The following is a 17,333-nucleotide window of genomic DNA, read 5'->3' as shown; positions in this document are numbered from 1 at the left end:
GCTCATTGTGCAGAGGGAGGGGGGCATTAGTGTTGAAATGACACTTGAGAAGAGCCATGTGGCTGGAACAGAGCCTTTATAAAACGGGTTGAGACGGGGGCAACCGGGGTTGTTTGAAGAGGCACAGATAATGAAATATTGTGACACAGGGCAATTAAAGCAGCCTCTGCTGCCCACCTTTGCACATTAGACACTGCACATATCAGAGCAGCTGTGAAGTGCAGAGATAGAGCGATCGAGAGAGCACCAGCCCTTTTGGGATGCACAGCTGCAGAGCACATGCTTTCATATCAGTGCATGAACCTCATGGGGGTATTACTACTAACATTGCATTGGGGGGGGGGTGAGTGAGTCCTGGCTTGTGCCAGGCGCAGTGCTCTCCTCTTTCTCCTCCTCCTCCTCCCTTCCTCCTCCTCTCCTCTCTCTCATTACGCGGGGCAGCAGGGGGAGTCAGTGTTTGTGGGCCAGTTGCCGGGTAGATTTAGGGGGGTTGGTTGTAGATTTTGGGGGGTTTGGCTGGGTCTGCAGGCGCTTGCTGTCTGACCGGGAACAATATCCCCGGCTGCACACCGCCATACACGCTGCACTGGGCCACTAATTAAACAAACCATTCTTGGGGGCTGATTTGATGGAAGCGTTTGGCAGCTCAGTGCAGGGCCGCAGATCTGGAGGTCAGATAGGACTGCTACTGAGGGGGGAGGAGATGGAGAGGGGGGTATTCAGAGATAGAGTGTCAGAGTTGGGGCATGAGGGCTGGGGCAGCTGTTGAATAGTACATACAGGCACAATGCTTAAGAATGACATGAAGCATACTGGCCCAGAATGACATTGGAGTTTGTTTCCAAAAGCACAAAAGCCCCGGAAAGTTCTGAATTTCCAATGAATGGCGGCTATTCACAAACTGTGTGTTCCAAGAGCAAAAGAGCACAGTGAAAAGCTGGATACATTTCTTCTTTGTTTTGTCCGGCTGTGACATGTGTATGGAATAAGATTGCTTTTTGTTATTCTCTGTCAATCTTTAGGTGAAATAATTGGCACAAAATCAATGGTCCACATAACAACCAACGGTAGTTCCTCTATCACACACCACCACTCTAGTAAAAAAGTAGAACCCTGGATCTGAGTGGATCTTAAACAGCCATAAGAGACATTAACAACACCACTATCCTCCATCCACTGCCTCTAAAGCTACCACATGCAATATGCACCCACAGGACTGATGAGAGGCAGTCCTCAGTGCACAACACCTATAAATACACACCTTGAAAATAGAAGTTAGAATCAGGTGCAAACTCAAAGTAACCAAAGAAAACTCTCTCCTAATCCTGCTGCAACATGCAATTGGAAGTCGGTGTGCACGATGTGCACAATGGTCATAAACACTATAGGGGCATTTGATCAATGCGTATAGGTGTGTCTAATTACCATACAAGGGAGTAATTACGTCATTCAACCAAATCAACTCTTAAGTGACTGAGGACATAAAGTGACAATTAATCATCAATGTATTATTGATCAATAAATCTGGTTACTTGCCATCTGATTAGTGACAGACACAACAATTGTTCTCCTGTACTGCTGTGTGATAAGGCACCGGCTCATTCTCTGTATGTTGTGGGTATGTGTGGATGAGAGGTCTGTTAGGGCTAGCAGATATGGAAGTCAATTCCGTTGAACCTTCATAATATCACAGAATGGTTTGGGGTGCTGTAAAAACATACTACAATCCTCTATCTTGTAGTCGTAGTATATATTTTTTAATTGATGTAGTTCTGTTCTTGCCTATTACGGTTCTGTATTGTCATGTTTCACGTTTTGTGTGTGACCCCAGGAAGAGTAGCTGCTGCTTTCGCAACAGCTAATGGGGATCCTAATAAAATAGCAATAAAAAAAACAAATACCAAGATAAAGATAGACCTCTCACAGGTAAATGCTTCCAGTGGTCAGAATAGATGTGAGCCTGCAAGGGCAGTAGTTTGTAAACAAAGACACTGCATAAACATGGATATAACAGGCCATGATGATAGGTCAATTAGGATAGAACACAGTACATCAGGCCTATGGGATGTACAAGTGTTGGGTAGTGGTAAGAGCACCAAACACTGTGCAAGTGCCAACGGTAATTTAAGAATTATTGTTGGGAGCTGATTTGATTTAGTTTTTAGTGTGGAGAGAACCTTCAAGATCCAAAAATAAAATTTACGCTCAACATTTTATTGATCATTTCACCATACATGACATTTATAAAGTGAAACCTTTAGAAAATAACAAATATATTTTATCATTTGTCTTCTTTCTTGATTTGACAATCAGGAACTCAACAGTAAAACATTTCATTGAACAATATATTTTTTTTCTTGTTGTAATTTTTATGTAATCAGGAGTTCAACATTGTAGCATTTTCGATAATAAATGCTCATATTGAATGTCTAAAGTAAAACCTTCAGAGCATTACAGTACATTTCTTGTTTCCTTTCTTTTTTGAGTTTGTCATATTCAAATCATCTAAAGTGAAACCTTCAGAGAATTAAGACAATTCTGGAAAGATGGAAGTATATCGCTGAATGTAACGGTTGTTATTGCCGCTCAGCAAGAAGACATTTTTAAAGTCAGTTTTTAAGAATGCTTTTTCTTGGCACCGCTTCTTCTCCTACTGCGCGTGCTTCAACGTGCGACGTTCGCTCTGTGGAACACAGGATGCAGAACTCGCTCCTCCTTTCTCTCCAAACCTCATCCGCACAAAGAATGAGGGCCGTTTTGTCGCTCTTGTGGCATACCTGACCTCATTCACATAAAGAATGGAAGTCATCTTGGCATGGACGGGACAAGAGACGACGAAATCACGGGGGCCCATTCGGGCCGGCCACGCGATGCCTGGATCAGAACCCTCCTCAGGATTATCCAGGGATGAGAAAAAGTGTCATCCTGTAAAAGGATGAGTATTTCCTTATAGGATGAAGGTTTACAGCATCTCAAGAGAAAAGATCAGCGTTTAGGGATGGTGATCTCTGGAACCCAGTCGTTCAGACCGCGGCTCTCCTCACAGAACAGGTGCAGCTTCTCCAAAGCAGGGTCCTCCCAGGAACCATCAGCTGAGTTCTGTTGACAAACAAGATGGGAAAGAAACATTAGTCACATGGACACAATTAATGGTTTATTAAAGAGTTCAATAAAGTAGGTTTGAGTTGAATTAGTACATACCGTGATGAGACAGCAGTGGGCATCTTCAAGCTGGCCAGCCTTGTCCCCAACAATCTCGGCCAGTCGCTGCATGTTGTTCACTCTGACAATGCTGATGTCATTGTCAAAACAGTAAGACTGGATGAGGGTGAAGTGGATCTGGAGAGCAATATTACACTCCCACTCCTCATCGGTTGCCAGGACACAGAAAGACACACTGTCTGGGTCACTGTTGAGATAAAAAAAAAAAATTCATTAGTCAATATTATCATACAATAACACAGTGACTTCAGTAATGAGTAAATCTACATATTTAAAAAATCTAAATAAAGTTCAAATTCAGTACATAAAATACTTACTCATTCATTATTTTGGCACTTTCATAGACACCAACAGTGAGGCGATCCTCACACTGGGCAGACTTGAGAGCTTCCTTCAGAGATTTGCCAATCGTTTCCATTGTAGAGCCTAGTTCGAGGAAATGCTGACAAGGTTTCAACAGAAGTGTGTTTGTGCTAGTTGTAAGAAACAGCTAGTATTTATAGGGAGGACGTGGCACACGCGCGTTTTGTGATTGGCTGCTGGGAGACAATGCACATGCGACCCCTAGCAGGCTCGTGCCTATAGACACAATTTCAGAAGAAAGGACAGGGCAGTTTCCGTTCGATTGAATGGATGCAAATGCAGAACTCCCTGACGTTTATGAATGAATGAATTCAGATTTGTGCAGGGTCGGTTTGAATGATAAGATTATTAGTCTACTATAATATCCATAATTACCAACCATATCCAAGTGGCACATTTAAGGCTTCCAAACTACATAAAGATATCGCTATACTATCGAAATCTGGTCAACTTTTCTGGTGCACACTTCATGATTTAAATAGAGTAAATGCATGATATATCAAGTAGATTTAGCATACATTTAGCATACACCTTTATGTATTAAGAAATATTTCTGGAAAAACTCAATATTATTGTGTTACTTCAATATCCAGATAACTCACAACTTGTAGGCCTATACAATTTTGCTGATTAGGCAAGTATTGGAGAACAGAATTGGCGCAAAGTTCCTATTTGCAAACGATAATGGCACGCGCCGCTGTTTTGCATTTGTAAAACCATTGCTGACTTCAGGCGCGTGGCATCTGGAGATGCCTGTATCTCTCTCCATAGCAACAAAATCCCATCTGTCCGTGGGGGTGGGGGAAGGTGAAGGGGTCAACAAAGAAAACTTCTGCTACACGATACAAGCAGAGATAAGTCGGCACATGCAGTGCATAATGGCCAATGACTGCCACAGATATGGCGCATAGCCAACATAAAACGTGTGTCTGTAAATAAGAAATCGTAATAGAGTGCATTAGTAGCCTTGACTGGTAAAACGAACAGAGGCAAGCGCAATAGTTTGGACATTACAATATTGTAGAAGTCTCGCAGCTTTTCCTATGTTATTTGATTGCATAATATACCCAAAGTATCCTACACTGTGACCGCACTGTTTCAACTTGCAAGTTGCAAACCCAACTTCATCGTGCATGACCCATTTTATTATTAGGCTCTGAACCAACATGATTGCTACTACTAAATGAATAGAACGTTGCTAATGGAAAGTAGTCTAGTTGAAGTTATCTGGTTGTTTGGCTAATTTGCATCTGCACAAAGAACTTTTGAGCCATGGGTCAATGTGCAGTAGGCTATGTCATTCGCCAGAGCGAGCTATGGCTTGAGCCAGAAACACCTGTCACGCGCTGCTGGGGAGGGGGCCCCGTCTGGCAGATGTGCTTCTTCATGAACAATGCGTCCTATATCGACTTGCACGCGCCTGCCCTGTTGCCAAGCTAGGTTAGGTTGAGCCTTCCAAAAATAGCATAGTCTTTGCTATCGGATGAATCAATCCAAGGAACCCTATCTGTTAACTTTGTAAACTGTTGTGCAATTAGGCTAACTTACTGTATAAAAAACGATGGGTTGTTGTTGCCTGCAACATGGGCCATTTAAACCTCTGAAATTAATGATTGCCTAATAATAAACTAATGATCATTAACTATTCTAATTGCTCTAATCATTTCGTTTGTTATGTTGTGTAGCAAAATAACATGATTTAATCAAAACAGCATATTTATTTATTGGGTGTGTTTATGCCCAAAACATTTCTGAATTATTAATACTTGGGCTGCAACTCATGCGCGTGGCCCATGTTAAAGATAAGACTACGCCTATCAAAGATTCATAGTCGTGAGTTTTGACCATACGCTCGCTTTATTTACATTTAAATTGGATAAAAACTCAGACAACAGACTTTTTCTTCCAGCGAATGTAAAGACTCGCGGACAATAGGAGCGGCGCGCCACCGGGTGGGAGAAGGGGGGGCTCTGCCGGGATGAGGGGGTGTCCTCATAGCAATAGTCCACCATCTGCCGCGCTGCTATCCACCAAACAATGGAGCTGAATCAATCACCGCGAACCTGTTATCTCGACCCTCTAATTACGCATGCAGCAGTCCTATTCTAGATTATTTTATGCACCTTAAATGCCACCTAAGTGGATACAATTTGGCCAAACTGCGTAATATTCGAATTTGTGTGTAGGCTATTAGGCTTTACCCTGCAAATATAACTTGGCCTTAATTGTTAACCGTGCCAGCTGCTCAACTTTATAATTAATTGTATGGTAAAGCATGGCTATAATCTTCATTGGTCCATGTGGCAAAAGTAAATAAATAAAAGTTCGGACAGCTGATAGCGATCACGTGGTCAGTATATTGTGCGGCACGCACGGTCTCCTGGCACGCGCTGTAATTTACATTTGTATTGAGAGGGTGATAATAGGAGTTTCTGCGAGCACAATAGGGGCCGTTTTTGGTCAGGCTCTACAGATGGCCATCCTCCACCTGCCCTCTAATAACGGGGAGATGGTTGCCCTTCTGTGCACTTTACTTTCACTATATTATTGTTTGTGTTTGGACATACTTTAACCTAAAACTGAAACATACAGAATATTAATCAGAGACCATTTGGGCACTTTTACGCACTTTACAACGTTTTATTATCTTTCGATTTTTTGTTTCAGTAGGTTTATAGACTGATTTAATAAATTATCAAATGCATCTCCGAAAGCATATTTTGAGGCTATTGGCATTAATTAGCGTGTCATGTGAAACAATCAAAACTCAAGCAAAATATGACAGAATCTCAATTTATTGGAGAGAACATTATTTAAATCCATCTGAAATAAATATAAACATTTCTGTTTTCGGTCGGAGCATGCCCGGCACAGAAAAAGACGTGCCATTATGCCTCCTATCAATCTGCCACGAGCGGCGAGACAATACAATTAGCATACTATTGCGCCATTCAGATCAACCAATCAGGGCGCTGGGTATCCACAGGCGCCACTAGCCCAAAGATATAAAAGCGCAGCGCAGTCTTTTCAGAATCACTCATCTTTTCGGATTTACTCTCCGGCTACACTAACTCCCACTCAGGAAGTTTTGGAATATTCTGCATCATCATGACTCTTGAGGAAGTTCTGATCCAGAAGCCCGTTGAACGTGCCCAGTGCACCGGCAAAGCGCTGGAGGAAGTTCTGCTCTCCGCTAAAGACAACAACTGCCTGACTGTCGGTGTCTATGAGTCTGCTAAAGTTATGAATGTGTAAGTATGAGTTTCTTGAAATGCATATGTAAACTTAACTTCTATGTTTGCTTATTTTGAAGTCATTTTGCATGTACTTATGGTTCTTCTATGTTTTCTTTGCAGTGACCCAGACAATGTGTGTTTCTGTGTCCTGGCAACCGATGAGGAGTGGGAGTGTGACATTGCTCTCCAGATCCACTTCACCCTCATCCAGTCTTACTGTTTTGACAACGACATCAGCATCGTCAGGGTGAACAACATGCAGCGACTGGCCGAAATTGTTCGTGACAAGACTGGCCAGCTTGAAGATGCCCACTGCTGTCTTATCATGGTGTGTACTATTTCAACCCAAGCTGACTTTTTTAAAACATGCAATAATATATCATGGTTTTAACTGTTCATTGTGTCCATGTGACTAATGTTTCTCTCCCTCTTGTTTGTCAACAGAACTCAGCTGATGGTTCCTGGGAGGACCCTGCTTTGGAGAAGCTGCACCTGTTCTGTGAGGAGAGCCGCGGTCTGAACGACTGGGTTCCAGAGATCACCCTCCCTAAACGCTGATTTGGGACTTTACTCTTCTCTCTTGAGATGCTGTAAACCTTCAACCTATAAGGAAATACTCATCCTTTTACAGGATGACACTGTTTCTCATCCCTGGATACTCCTGAGGAGGATTCTGATCCAGGCATCGCGTGGCCGGCCCGAATGGGCCCCCGTGATTTCGTCGTCTCTTGTCCCGTCCATGCCAAGATGACTTCCATTCTTTATGTGAATGAGGTCAGGTATGCCACAAGAGCGACAAAACGGCCCTCATTCTTTGTGCGGATGAGGTTTGGAGAGAAAGGAGGAGCGAGTTCTGCATCCTGTGTTCCACAGAGCGAACGTCGCACGTTGAAGCACGCGCAGTAGGAGAAGAAGCGGTGCCAAGAAGAAGCATTCTTAAAAACTGACTTTTTAAAAATGTCTTCTTGCTGAGCGGCAATAACAAACCGTTACATTCAGCGAAATGTTTCCCACTTTCCAGAATTGTCTTAATTCTCTAAAGGTTTAACTTTAGAAATGTAATAATGACAAAAAATGAACATAAAGATAATAAATATTACACCTATAATGCTCTGAAGGTTTCACTTTAGAATGTTTTGCCTAACTTTTCCAAAATATATATTTTTACTTATGTTATCTATTTTTATACATGTTTATGCTTGATAACATTTCATTGTTAAACATTGAAAGGGGAAAAATGAATAATTATTTAAATGTTTATAAACGAATACCCTAATAAATTGAATGAATATCGTATTTGTCGTCATGTGTTTTCACTCTCCTTATTAAGTTTGGAGAGTAGCCTATTGCCTACTAAAATGGGGAGGTTATTGGGTTGACAAAAAAAAACGTGCTCAGCAGGCGCTTAAGGGTGTCAACTGCTCGCTGTTGTCCCACCAGTAAAAGTCTGTTCTGTCCCTTCCTCCCTTCTTGGCTGATCTGCATGTGTATGGGGGCGCACAATAGCAGAATGCGCTCTGTTGTCACATCCAGCAGTCCACACAGAGGGATTATTGTCTGACCGGCAGATGTCTGTGTAGCCACGCTGTGCCATCTGCCGCTTTCTGCAGGTGAGGCCAGACAGGGGAGGAGTTGAGGGTGTTTTGGGTGCCTAAGGGTCCGAAGTAGACTGGTTTGGGGAGAAGGGTGCAACTGCAGCCCACAATTCGGGGCATTCCTACATGTGGGCATTCCTGCCTCTACAGCAACCCCTCTTTATACTTATATTAGGCGGGGGGGTGACACCATGTGTTCGCTAGCTAGCAAGCTAGCACACAGTGTCACTAACTAGCAAGCTGGTTAGCACCCAGTGTGGCTCCATCCTCCCACCTGCTGTATTAGCGGGAGGTGGGGCCACCGGTCAACAGTGTACTTTGCCCCGCCTTTCAGGCACCGCTTTCCCGCAGTTCTGTTAACAATGGTGAGGGCAGGTGTTCGGCAGGTGGGAGCGAAGGACAGTGTCTAAAGGCAAAAAAACTCATATACTTAGATTTTCCTTTTGACCCACATTCAAAAGTGTGTGTCTGTGTGGGGGGCTGCAGTTGCACACTATTGGGTTTGGGGGTTTAAATAGGGGGCTGACTATCATCTGGTGCTCTGCCAGCTGCTGTGGGCTATTGTTTACATGGTGTCTAGCAGGACACTGGTGAAACTTTTGTAAACACTTAATACAAAGAATAGCAGCCCTAAATGTGCTTTCATGAGGTTTATATTTGACCTCCACCTGCTTCAAATAAAAAAAAAACTGCATGAATGTCAATTAAGTCTTTATTGCGCTTTATTTAGAGCATCAATAAGTCACAATGGTAAAAGTTCCATTTGGTGGTCGAATATAATACAGAGACAATCACCTGCACAAAATCAGTCTTCTCTAAGGGCAAGAAAAATCACGAAGACAAACAAGCATACTGATTTCAGAGACTATCGATGTTTCATCAAACAACCAAGGAGTTGTCTAAAAGCAATGCTCTTTCAGCACATTCATATTTCATGCGCTCTATTGTGCTATGAATAAAAGTATATAAGTATCACTTTTTTTTTGTGTGTGGAATTTCGACCCCTTTTTCTCCCCAATTTCGTGGTATCCAATTGTTTAGTAGCTACTATCTTGTCTCATCGCTACAACTCCCGTACGGGTTCGGGAGAGATGAAGGTTGAAAGTCATGCGTCCTCCGATACACAACCCAACCAAGCCGCACTGCTTCTTAACACAGGGCCATCCAACCCGGAAGCCAGCCGCACCAATGTGTCGGAGGAAACACCGTGCACCTGGCAACCTTGGTTAGCGCGCACTGCGCCCGGCCCGCCACAGGAGTCGCTGGTGCGCGATGAGACAAGGATTTCCCTACCGGCCAAACCCTCCCTAACCCGGACGACGCTAGGCAATTGTGCGTTGCCCCACGGACCTCCCGGTCGCGGCCGGTTACGACAGAGCCTGGGCGCGAACCCAGGGTCTCTGGTGGCACAGCTGGCGCTGCAGTACAGTGCCCTTAACCATTGCATCACCCGGGAGGCCCCCATAAGTATCACTTCTATACTAAAAAGGGTGCTTCTTAAATTCATTTTGATGGGACTCATTATTTCATCAGGCACTTTTACATCTCTATTTCAGCTTCACAAAAGATTACCAATAACAATCTTACTTTGTTAGAGACATCATGACCAGCAGTCCAATGTTTCAGTATCTCTGTGTTACCACAAATGTTCATCTACAGAGGTTCCTGTGTTACATTCACACAAAACACATTTTCACTTTCATCCCAAAGTGCAATAAAACATTTGTAGCTGTATGACCCTGAGTGCATTTTCAATGGATTAAAGCAGGCTTACAAGGACCCACGTCCAGGCTGGTCACTTACTGAAGGACACATAACCTGGAGGAGTGCATCAGACTTCTGTAAGCTCGGAGGCCCTCTCTTTTAGGGTCCCGGACCAACCCCCCAACCACAGGCACAGTCTCAGCACCACGCCTTTTCTGGGCACGGTGTAAGAGGATGCGGTAAAGTCCGGTGATGGGGCTGCGGCTGTCCTTGCCCTCATTGTTGCGAATGTGTTCCATGTTGACACCCAGCTCCTCCAGGGAGGCCCTGATCTCCTCCTCCTCATCATCCAGCTCCCCAGGCTCTGCATCCGCCAGGCGCAGAGGGTTGAGGGGGACCGGTGGCACCACAGTCCACGGGTATTCCACAGGAAGCAGCCAGTCACAGCCCAGCATCTGGTCCACCGCATAGCGTTCCACTGGCACAGGCTTCAGGATGCCCCGAATCAGCCGCTGGCATGGGCCTGGCACCCAGGGTGGGAGGGTGTAGACTCCCTCTATAACAGCGAGCCTCAGCTTGCCCATGGTTTCGGCTCGGAAGGGCATGGTGCCAGTCACCATGAAGAAGAGCAGGACGCCCATGGCCCATACGTCCACTGGCGGCCCCACATAGCACTCGTCCCTGAAGAGTTCAGGCGCGGCATAGGGGGGAGAGCCACAAAAGGTGTCCAGGGTGTCACTGCAGTTGGTGACCCTGGTGCTGAAGCCAAAGTCAGCCACCTTCACACAGCCATTACAGGTGTACAGTACATTCTCAGCCTTCAGGTCCCGGTGGATTATGTTTTTGTCGTGCTGCAAATAAAAACAATAAACATACTGTATGAAATAATTTGATGATTGAAATTGACAAAAATAATATCTTTATATCAAGAATCTCTGTATTGGACTGTAATAAGACCTGGGATCACATGGCTGATTCTACAGTAGATGTGTATTCAATTGAATGTTACGGACCATGTGTTTGATGGCGGATAGGATTTGTGCGAAGGTGATCTTGGCCTCGGCTTCTGTCAGCTTGCCATCGGAGCAGATGTGTGTGTGGAGGTCCCCTCCCCCGGCATACTCCAGCACCAGGTAGAGTCGGCTGTGTGACTCCACCACCTCGTACAGACGCACCACATTGGCATGCTGCAGGGCCTCCATGCTGGAGATCTCCCTGGAGAGCAGACTCTGGGCCTGAACATCCAGCCGCATCTTATCCAGCACCTTGATGGCCACCTTGTCTGGGGGAGAGAAGGTGAGAGGTGTTGGATCACTTGAGACAGGTGTTTTTCTCAGTTAATTTTCAACATGCTTTACTGCTTTACTGCTATGCTGTTAGCATCATTGCATGGATGATGATACCAGCTGCACTGATTAATTATGGATTACATTTTGCACGGTCAGCAATGTGGCCCTTGCCTTTGGTGAGAGAGTGGAAGGCCATTTTGACGTGGGAGAAGGTTCCAGAGCCGATCTCACCTCGGACCTTGTAGAAGCCAATCCTACGGCCCACGATCAGCTCCTTGATGGTCTGCTCATCCTGACACATTTTGGTGGTGAGCTTCTCCAGAGGGCTGAGGCATGGTGGCGGGGTATCCTCCTCCTCATCCTGCCGACCTAATGAGCTGACTGACAGGCTATAGCGGCTGTGGAGAGTCCTCCTCCTGGTGGACACCTGGTACTGCCCCCCTGGCATCTTTACTACTGCTCAGGTCATGGCAGGTTATGGACTGTGGACAGGAAATAAATTATATACAGTCATCTTGAGAACCCAATAGTCAATAGTATGATGGATTTCCTAGACAGTTACTATGAATTTAATTATATATAGGAGAGTGGGGTAAGTTGAGCATTTTTTCCAACATTCAGCATCATTCAGCCATGGGAAATATAGTATTCTTTCTAACAAAGGTACAGTATCTACATATATTTCAGGATGTTGTGTATTCTTGGAATTAATCAGAATTCATGTAAACATCACAGTTTTGGAAGCATAGTTTGTACAAAAAAAGTGGTCGCTTGGCACAAATTACCCTGGGTTAAACCACCTATAAATTTCTGTATTGAATTCAATCTTACTACCTTTTTAAAAACATGTCTATCTTAATTTCCCAAACACAATTTAACACAATCTTTTTTTGTATTTGAACAATTGTAAGCATCTTTTAACACAGGCTTAATACCTAACAAACACTTTTAACATACAGTACGTCAGGCCTACAGTTGCAAAGGGAGGGTATTTTACTGAAACTTTCCAAAGTTTAGCAGTAAAATACCAGAATATTGGTATCATTCAAGGATTTTATATAATCTATCAAAGACTTCTAGTGGCCCTTTTGGGTAAATCAGATTATCACGGATGTCTGTAATTATCTCTGGCCCTCTTTCTGGGATTATGACATGTAAAATACACTGAACAAAAATATAAACACAACCATTTCAAAGTTTTTACTGAGATACAGTTCATATAAGGAAGACAGTCAATTGAAATGAATAAATTAGGCTCTAATCTATGGATTTCACATGACTGGGAATAAACATATGCATCTGTTGGTCACAGATACATTAAAAAAAGGTAGTGGCTTGGATCTGAAAACCAGTCAGTATCTGGAGTGACCACCATTTGCCTCATGCAGCATGATACATCTCCTTCGCATATAATTGATCAGGCTGTTGATTGTGGCCTGTGGAATGTTGTCCCACTTCTCTTCAATGCCTGTGCAAAGTTGCTGGATATTGGCGGGAACTGGAACACGCTGTCGTACACGTTGATCCAGAGCATCCTAAACATGCTCAATGGGTGACGTCTGGTGAGTATGCAGGCCATGGAAGAACTGAGACATTTTCAGCCTTCAGGAATTGTGTACAGATCCTTACGACGTGGGGCCGTGTATTATCATGCTGAAACATGAGTAGATTGCAGCTGATGAATGGCATGACAATGGGCCTCAGGATCTCATCACAATATCTCTGTGCATGGAAATTGCCATTGATAAAATGCAATTGTGTTCATTGTCCGTAACTTATGACTGCCCATACCATAACCCCACCGCCACCATGAACAGTCTGTTCACAACATTGACATCAGAAAAGTGCTTGCCCACACAACGCCATACATGCTGTATGCGATCTGCCCAGTACAGTTGAAACCGATATTCCTCTGTGAAGAGCACACTTCTCCAGTGTGCCAGTGGCCATCGAAAGTGAGCATTTGCTCAATGAAGTCGGTTACGACGTCGCACTGCAGTCGGTCAAGACCCTGAGGACGACGAGCTTCCCTGAGATGGTTTCTGACAGTTTGTGCAGAAATTCTTCGGATGTTCAAACCTACAGTTTCATCAGCTGACCGGGTGGCTGGTCTCAGATGATCCCGCAGGTGAAGAAGCCGGATGTGGAGGCCCTGGGCTGGCGTGGTTACATGTGGTCTGCGTTTGTGAGGCCGGTTGAACTTACTGACAAATTCTCTAAAACAACGTGGGAAGCGGCTTATGGTAAAGAAATGAACATTTGATTCTCTTGCAACAGCTCTGGTAGACATTCCTGCAGACAGCATGACAATTGCACCCTCCCTCAAAACTTGAGACATCTTTGACATTGTGGTGTGTGACAAAACTGCACATTCTATTTTCCCCAGCACAAGTTGCACCTGTGTAATCAGCTTCTTGATATGCCACACCTGTCAGGTGGATGGATTATCTTGGCAAAGGATAAATGCTCACTAACAGGGATGTAAACAAATTTGTGCACCACATATGAGAGAAATCAGATTTTTGTGCATATGCCTTTTTCATTAAGTAGGCTATTTGCTCTTGAACCATATGGTCTATCTACTAAAAACTCAAGGACACAGATATAACAATTTTCTAATATATGTATATATGAATACTTTTTTAAAAAGTACACTACCAGTCAAAAGTTTTAGAACACCCACTCATTCAAGGGTTTTTTATTTATTTTGTACTATTTTCAACATTATAGAATAATAGTGAAGACATCAGAACTATGAAATAACACATATGGGATCACGTAGTACCCAAAGAAGTGTTAAACAAATGAAAATATATTTTACATTTGAGATTCTTCAAATAGCCACCCTTTGCCTTGATGACGGCTTTGCACACTCTTGGCATTCTCTTAACCAGATTAATGAGGTAGTCACCTGGAATGCATTTCAATGAACAGCTTCTTAAAAGTTAATTTGTGGAATTTCTTTCCTTGTTAATATCTTTTAGGCAGTCAGTTGTGTTGTGACAAGGTAGGGGGGTATACAGAAAATAGCCCTATTTGGTAAAAGATCAAGTCCATATTATGGCAAGAACAGCTCAAATAAGCAAAGAGAAATGACAGTCCATCATTACATTAAAACACGAAGGTCAGTCAATCTGGAAAATTTCAAGAACTTTGAAAGTTTCTTCAACTGCAGTCGCAAAAAACATCAAGCACTGTGATGAAACTGGCTCTCATGAGGACCACCACAGGAAAGGAAGACCCAGAGTTACCTCTGCTGCAGAGGATAAGTTCATTAGAGTTACCAGCCTCAGAAATTGCAGCCCAAATAAATGCTTTGCCGAGTTCAAGTAACAGACACATCTCAACATCAACTGTTCAGAGGAGACTGCGTGAATCAGGCATTAATGGTAGAATTGCTGCAAAGAAACCACCACTAAAGGACACCAATAATAATAAGAGACTTGCTTGGGCCAAGAAACATGACCAATGGGCATTAGACCAGCGGAAATCTGTCTTTTGGTGTGGAGTCCAAATTGGAGATTTTTGGTTCCAACCTCCGTGCCTTTGTGAGATGCAGAGTAGGTGAACGGATGATCTCCGCATGTGTGGTTCCCACTGTAAAGCATGGAGGAGGAGGTGTTATGGTGTGAGGGTGCTTTGCTGGTGACACTGTCAGTGATTTATTTAGAATTCAAGGCACACTTAACCAGCAAGGCTATCACAGCATTCTGCAGCGATACACCATCCCATCTGGTTTGGGCTTAGTGGGGCTATCATTTGTTTTTCAACAGGACAATGACCCAACACACCTCCAGGCTGTGAAATGGCTATTTTACCAAGAAGGAGAGTGATGGAGTGCTGCATCAGATGACCTGGCCTCCACAATCCGACCTCGACCAAATTGAGATGGTTTGGGATGAGTCGGACCGCAGAGTGAAGGAAAAGCAGCCAACAAGTGCTCAAGACTGTTGGAATAGCATTCCAGATGAAGCTGGTTGAGAGAATGCCAAGAGTGTGCAAAACTGTCATCAAGGCAAAAGGTGGCTATTTGAAGAATCTCAAATATATTTTGATTTGTTTAACACTTTTCTCGTTACTACATGATTCCATATTTGTTTTTCCATAGTTTTGATGTCTTCACTATTATTCTACAATGTAGAAAATAGTAAAAATAAAGAAAAACCCTTGAATGAGTAGGGGTTCTAAAACTTTTGACCGGTAGTGTATAAATGACCAAAGTTCCGATAGATTGCCGTAGATTTTCTGTTAACTACCAAGATTCCGGTAACATTGGTGAATTACTGGTAACTTTGCCACCCTAGCCAGGCCCTGTTGTTACATCATGTCCCAGTGATTATGCCTTGCATTTCACCTGGGAAGAAAACTCTTCAATTTGCTCAACTTGCCATTGGCTCAACCATGGCTCCTAAATATTTGGTCAAATTATACATTTTGTGTATGGTTTCTAAAAAGAATGTTGGCTAAACTTACTCCTTTGGCTCAACTTAACCCACTCTCCCCTACTATTATATAATATTATAGTAGTTTTGCAGGGCATCAAAATTAGATTTTTTTAGAAAGAAAGTTATTGTCAGTGTTTTGCAATGATTTATACAATAATACCAGCTTGAGAAGAGAGAACATCTTTTTGCATATCTCACCTTCAAGTTTGAAAGCTGTCGCTCTGCTTCTATCCCATGTCAGACATTTTCATGACTCTCAGCACCTTTGGATACCCAAACAGCAGCTTCAGAAGTCACGGTAAAATCCATCAAATCCTTTCTATGGAGCAAGCGTGAGATCTCCAATCCTCCTCAATGTCTTTTAAACTCTGAAATACAAATATCCAACTCCATTTAGCTTTTAGGTTCTGACTTCCACTGACAGTCTCAGAATATGTCTCTAGCTGTTCTCCCAGGTTTCCCCAGCTCTGATCTGTACGCCTGGTAATGGTCCTGGAGAGCATCAGCCTATTCAAGCTGCAGAGTCAACGTAAAATTAACTCTCCTCACCTCTGACGGTGTCTCCTTCTATCCCCTCCCCTCGCAAATAAGGGATCAAGTTGGTGTCAAGCACTCTAATCCCCAAGCTCTATTTAGATGTATCCCAATCTCCTCAAGTTGCTAATGTGAAAGGCTACAGAGCATGCAGAATAAGGGTAGATGGGATCATAACATGTACAGTATTCCCGGCCAACTCAGCTGCTTTGGGGCGGCAGGTACCCTAGTGTTTAACATTGGGCCAGTAACCGAATGGTTGATAGATCAAATCCCTGAACTGACAATGTAAAAATCTGGCGTTCTGCCCTTGAACAAGGCAGTTATTAACCCACTGTTCCCCGGTAGGTTGTCATTGCAAATATGAATTTGTTCTTAAAACTGACTTGCCTAGTTAAATAAAGGTTACATTTAAAAAATATATATATATACAGCGCTGTGAAAAAGTATTTGCCCACTTTCTGATTTTCTCTATTTTTCATACTGAATGTTAGCAGATCTTCAACCAAACCCTAATATTAGATAAAGGGAACCTGAGTTTACAAATAACAAAAAACAATTGGATGCTTATTTTATTTATTTAATGAACAAAGTTATGCAACACCCAATTCACCGGTGTGAAAAAATATTGCCCCCATACACTCAATAACTGGTTTGGCACCTTTAGCAGCAATGACTGCAACCAAATGCTTCATGTAGTTGTTGACCAGTCTCTCAGGCAGGACCGCTTTAACTCAGCGACATTTGTGGGTTTTCCAGCATGAACTGTTCGTTTAAAGTCCTGCCACCAAATCTGAATTTGGATTAGGTCTGGACTTTGACGAGGCCATTCCAAAACTTCCGATTTGTTGCTCTTTAACCAGACATAATTGTCACTTCCTGATCTGGTTCACCAGTTCTTGTGATTGTCTCCACACCCTCCAGGTGTCGCTTATTATCCCCAGT

The 17,333-nt window shown here is 43.4% G+C and overlaps 3 protein-coding genes across 4 annotated transcripts; 1 reads left to right on the top strand and 2 right to left on the bottom strand.

The window, feature by feature from the left end:
* Nucleotides 1–2,288: 2,288 nt before the first annotated feature.
* LOC112230512 (growth arrest and DNA damage-inducible protein GADD45 gamma-like) lies at nt 2,289–3,672 on the bottom strand. The gene is made up of 3 exons (XM_024396797.2): nt 3,540–3,672; nt 3,202–3,409; nt 2,289–3,099 (listed from the first exon to the last, which is right to left on the bottom strand). Exons 1-3 carry the CDS (start codon nt 3,638–3,640, stop codon nt 2,986–2,988), a joined length of 423 nt encoding a protein of 140 aa, XP_024252565.1. The 5' UTR covers nt 3,641–3,672; the 3' UTR covers nt 2,289–2,985.
* A 2,960-nt stretch (nt 3,673–6,632) lies between these two features.
* On the top strand, nt 6,633–8,083 carry LOC112230565 (growth arrest and DNA damage-inducible protein GADD45 gamma-like). The gene is made up of 3 exons (XM_024396843.1): nt 6,633–6,836; nt 6,942–7,149; nt 7,266–8,083. Exons 1-3 carry the CDS (start codon nt 6,694–6,696, stop codon nt 7,377–7,379), a joined length of 465 nt encoding a protein of 154 aa, XP_024252611.1. The 5' UTR covers nt 6,633–6,693; the 3' UTR covers nt 7,380–8,083.
* A 1,698-nt stretch (nt 8,084–9,781) lies between these two features.
* LOC112230564 (serine/threonine-protein kinase NIM1-like) lies at nt 9,782–16,420 on the bottom strand. 2 transcript variants are annotated; one of them, XM_024396841.2, is made up of 4 exons: nt 16,053–16,420; nt 11,581–11,891; nt 11,134–11,402; nt 9,782–10,971 (listed from the first exon to the last, which is right to left on the bottom strand). In XM_024396841.2, exons 2-4 carry the CDS (start codon nt 11,855–11,857, stop codon nt 10,216–10,218), a joined length of 1,302 nt encoding a protein of 433 aa, XP_024252609.1. In that variant the 5' UTR covers nt 11,858–11,891; nt 16,053–16,420; the 3' UTR covers nt 9,782–10,215. The 2 variants fall into 2 exon arrangements, with proteins under 2 accessions (XP_024252609.1, XP_024252610.1); XM_024396842.2 differs by having other exon boundaries at nt 11,641–11,891.
* Nucleotides 16,421–17,333: the final 913 nt, after the last annotated feature.

This window comes from Oncorhynchus tshawytscha, linkage group LG33, assembly GCF_018296145.1.
Source record: "Oncorhynchus tshawytscha isolate Ot180627B linkage group LG33, Otsh_v2.0, whole genome shotgun sequence".
In the NCBI taxonomy this organism is placed as follows: Eukaryota; Metazoa; Chordata; class Actinopteri; order Salmoniformes; family Salmonidae; genus Oncorhynchus; species Oncorhynchus tshawytscha.
The sequence above is the reverse complement of the archived record's forward strand: the minus strand, read 5'-3'. Positions and strand labels throughout refer to the sequence as shown.

Excerpts from the sequence above, each read along its gene's own strand:
- LOC112230565 (XM_024396843.1), top strand. The coding sequence starts at position 6,694 with ATGACTCTTGAGGAAGTTCTGATCCAGAAGCCCGTTGAACGTGCCCAG. Across the intron at positions 6,837-6,941 it reads TCTGCTAAAGTTATGAATGT|TGACCCAGACAATGTGTGTT; the intron begins GTAAGTATGAGT and ends TTTTCTTTGCAG. Across the intron at positions 7,150-7,265 it reads CCCACTGCTGTCTTATCATG|AACTCAGCTGATGGTTCCTG; the intron begins GTGTGTACTATT and ends GTTTGTCAACAG.
- LOC112230512 (XM_024396797.2), bottom strand. The coding sequence starts at position 3,640 with ATGGAAACGATTGGCAAATCTCTGAAGGAAGCTCTCAAGTCTGCCCAG. Across the intron at positions 3,410-3,539 it reads AGTGCCAAAATAATGAATGA|TGACCCAGACAGTGTGTCTT; the intron begins GTAAGTATTTTA and ends TTATCTCAACAG. Across the intron at positions 3,100-3,201 it reads CCCACTGCTGTCTCATCACG|AACTCAGCTGATGGTTCCTG; the intron begins GTATGTACTAAT and ends GTTTGTCAACAG.
- LOC112230564 (XM_024396841.2), bottom strand. The coding sequence starts at position 11,857 with ATGCCAGGGGGGCAGTACCAGGTGTCCACCAGGAGGAGGACTCTCCAC. Across the intron at positions 11,403-11,580 it reads CTTCCACTCTCTCACCAAAG|ACAAGGTGGCCATCAAGGTG; the intron begins GCAAGGGCCACA and ends TCTCTCCCCCAG. Across the intron at positions 10,972-11,133 it reads TATCCGCCATCAAACACATG|CACGACAAAAACATAATCCA; the intron begins GTCCGTAACATT and ends TTTTATTTGCAG.